The 3,402-nt window shown below is 40.4% G+C and overlaps 1 protein-coding gene across 1 annotated transcript; it reads right to left on the bottom strand.

Moving 5' to 3' along the window:
* Window positions 1-826: 826 nt before the first annotated feature.
* Window positions 827-1,595, bottom strand: LOC118894614 (proline-rich protein 13-like). Its single transcript, XM_036850991.1, has one exon. It carries the CDS (start codon window positions 1,500-1,502, stop codon window positions 1,077-1,079), a length of 426 nt encoding a protein of 141 aa, XP_036706886.1. The 5' UTR covers window positions 1,503-1,595; the 3' UTR covers window positions 827-1,076.
* Window positions 1,596-3,402: the final 1,807 nt, after the last annotated feature.

Below are 3,402 nucleotides of genomic sequence, written 5' to 3' on the forward strand. Positions count from 1 at the left end.
CATCTGTTGATGGACATTTAGGTTGCGTCCACATCTTCACTTTTGTAAATAGCGCTGCTATGAACATTGGGGTGCATGTATTTTTTCGAATTATGGTTTTCTTTGGATATATGCCCAGGAGTGGGATTGCAGGAGCATATGGTAGCTCTATTTTTAGTTTTTAAAGGAACCTCCATACTGTTCTCCATGGTGGCTGTACCATTTTACATTCCCACCAACAGTGTAGAAGGGTTCCTTTTTCTCCATGCTCTCTCCAGCATTTATTATTTGTAAACTTTTTGATGATGGCCATTCTGACTGGTGTGAGGTGACACCTCGTAGTTTTCATTTGCATTTCTCTAATAGTGATGTTGAGCATCTTTTCATGTGCCTTTGGCCATCTGTATGTCTTCTTTGGAGAAGTGTGTATTCAGATCTGCTGCCCTTTTTTTTTTTGAACAGAGACCAGGAGAAACAGCTTTATTTGAACGGAGAGTTGGAGAGTGAGAGGAGGACCTGAGATAGCATACTGAGCTAAGGGGTAGAGATCAGTTTCCAAAATGGCAGTCAGAGCTCATCAGCCAAATGGACTCCACTTCCCAGCAGCCTTGCAGTGAGTGCAATCAATAAAAGGCCTGCTGGGAAATGTTTATTTGCCACTAAATCACCCAAGCATGCCACAATTACAAGAAAGGTACAGGTCGTTTTTTCCTCTCCGTAATTAAATTTCCACAGCATCTCCCCAGTCATGAGTATTAGAAAAGAAAGTAAAAAAATCACATTTTACAGATCTTAGACTTGTCTTCAGCATTTAGCTCAAATCTCACCATCTTCAAAGAATAGTTCTCCTGCAAAATTCACCAGCTAAAAGTTCTATCCAAGCAGTGGGAAGACGGCCTTTGCTAGCCCATGGCAATTCTTTTCCCATTTTCCCTAGCCAGTTAGGGTTGAACAGCAGAGTGAGGCTTAGATTGCAGGGGTGGCGGGGGGTGGGGGGAGGGACACAAGGGCTAATTTCCCCCAGTACAAGATGGCATCTGAAGCTTGATGGGAGAGCAGAACTGGAGAGACTTGAGGGAAGGGTCCAGGCCCTGTATTCAGTCAGAGTCACTGCTGGAAGAGCAGGAGGAGGAGGAGGAATGCTTGCCATGTTTGTGGTGTTTCTGCTTCTTTTTATGAGCTTTTTTCATTTTCTTTTGCATCTTGTCAATCACCATTCCTGGTCCTACCATGCCAGGAGCCAATGTATTCACAGGACATATGCCAGGGGCAGGTGGTGGGTATGGAGGGGGGTAGGGACCTGAGGGTTGGCATCCTGGATACCCTGGTTGTGGCACAGGATGACAGGGCCCACCAGGGGGAAAGGCTGGATTCCCCTGGGGTGCTCCTGGGGGAGTGGGAAAGGGGTCTGGAGGAAAGGTAGGGGTGGCAGGTGGTGGATGGGTAGGATTGCAACCTCCAGGGTACCTGACGTTAGGGGGGTGTGGATATGGCCCTGGCTGCCCGGCTTTGGGATTCCACATATTCAGGTATTTCCTCCAGCCCAGGAATGGAAAAAGAAGGAAACTGAGGAATCCAGGCGTCCTGTCACCTCTACACCACTGCTTGGGCGGACTCCTGCTGCCCATTTTTTGAATGGTTTGTTTGTTTTTTGATGTTGAGCTGTATGAGCTGTTTATATATTTTGGAGATTAACCCCTTGTTGGTCGCTTCATTTGCAAATATTTTCTCCCATTCTGTAGGTTCTCTTTTCATTTTGGTTTATGGTTTCCTTTGCTGTGCAAAAGCTTTTAAGTTTAATTAGGTCCCATTTGTTTATTTTTGTTCTTATTTCCATTACTCTAGGAGACAGATCCAAAAAGATATTACTACGATTTATGTCAAAGAGTGTTCTGCCTATGTTTTCCTGTAGGAGTTTTATAGTATCTAGTTTTACATTTAGGTCTTTAATCCATTTTGAGTTTTTGTGCATGGTGTTAGAGAATGTTCTAATTTCATTCTTTTGCATGTACTGTTCAGTTTTCCCAGCACCACTTATTGAAGAGACTCTTTTCTCCATTGTATGTTCTTGCCTCCTTTGTCATAGATTAGTTGACCATAGATGCATAGGTTTATTTCTGGGCTTTCTATCCTGCTCCATTGATTTATATTTCTGTTTTTGTGCCAGTACCATACTGTTTTGATTACTGTAGCTTTGTAGTGTAGTCTGAAGTCAGGTAGTGTGATTCCTCCAGCTTCATTTTTCCTTCTCAAGATTGCCTTGGCTATTTGGGATCTTTTGTGTTTCCATACAAATGAAATTTTTTTTTGTTCTAGTTCTGTGAAAAATGCCATTGGTAATTTGATAGAGATTGCACTGACTGTAGATTGTCTTTGGTAGTATAGTCATTTTGACAACATTGATTCTTCCAATCCAAAGCATGGTATATCTTTCCATCTGTTTGTGTCATTATATCACATTTTCTTTATCCATTCATTATTGATGGACATTAAGGTTGTTTTAATATTTTGCCTATTCTAAATAATGTTGCAATGAACATGGGGTGCATCTATCATTTTGAGTTAATGTTTTTATTTCCTTTGGATAAACACCCAGAAGTGGAATTGCTGGATCATATGATAGTTCTATTTTTAAGTTTTTGAGGAACCCCATACTGTTTTCCACAGCAGCAGCACCAATTTACATTCCCACCAATAGTGCATGAAGATTCTCTTTACTCCACATTTTCACCAACAATTGTTATTTGTTGTCTTTCTGATTATAGCCATTCTGACAGATGTGAGGTAGTATCTCATTGTGGTTTTGACTTGCATTTCCCTATGTCTAGTTGATGTTGAACACCTTTTCACACACCTGTTGGCCATCTGTATGTCTTCTTTGCAAAAATGTCTTTTCAGATCCTCTGCTCATTTTTTAATTGAAAAAAAATCTTTTGCTATTGAGCTGTATGAGTTCTTTATATATTTTGGATATTATCCCCTTATCAGATACATGACTTGCAAATATTTTCTCCCATTCTGTAGGTTGTCTTTTCATTTTGTATATGGTTTCCTTTGCTGTGCACAAGCTTTTTAGTTTGATTAGGTCGCATTTGCTTATTTTTGCTTTTGTTTCCCTTGCCTGAGGAGACAGATTCAAAAAATATTGCTAAGAATGACGTCAAAGAGCAAACTGCCTATGTCTTCTTCCAGAAGTTTTATGATTTCAGGCAGGTCTTACATTTAAGTCTTTAATCAATTTTGAGTTTATTATTGTATATGGTGTGAGAAAGTAGTCCAGTTTGAATCTGTAGCTGTCCAGTTTCTCCAAGACTATTTATTGAAGAGGCTCTTTTCCTCATTGTATATTAACTGACCATATAAGTGTGGATTCATTTCTGGGCTCTGTGTTCTGTTCTATTGATCTACACGTCTGTTTTTTTT

Source organism: Balaenoptera musculus, chromosome 4, assembly GCF_009873245.2.
Source record: "Balaenoptera musculus isolate JJ_BM4_2016_0621 chromosome 4, mBalMus1.pri.v3, whole genome shotgun sequence".
Taxonomy (NCBI): Eukaryota; Metazoa; Chordata; class Mammalia; order Artiodactyla; family Balaenopteridae; genus Balaenoptera; species Balaenoptera musculus.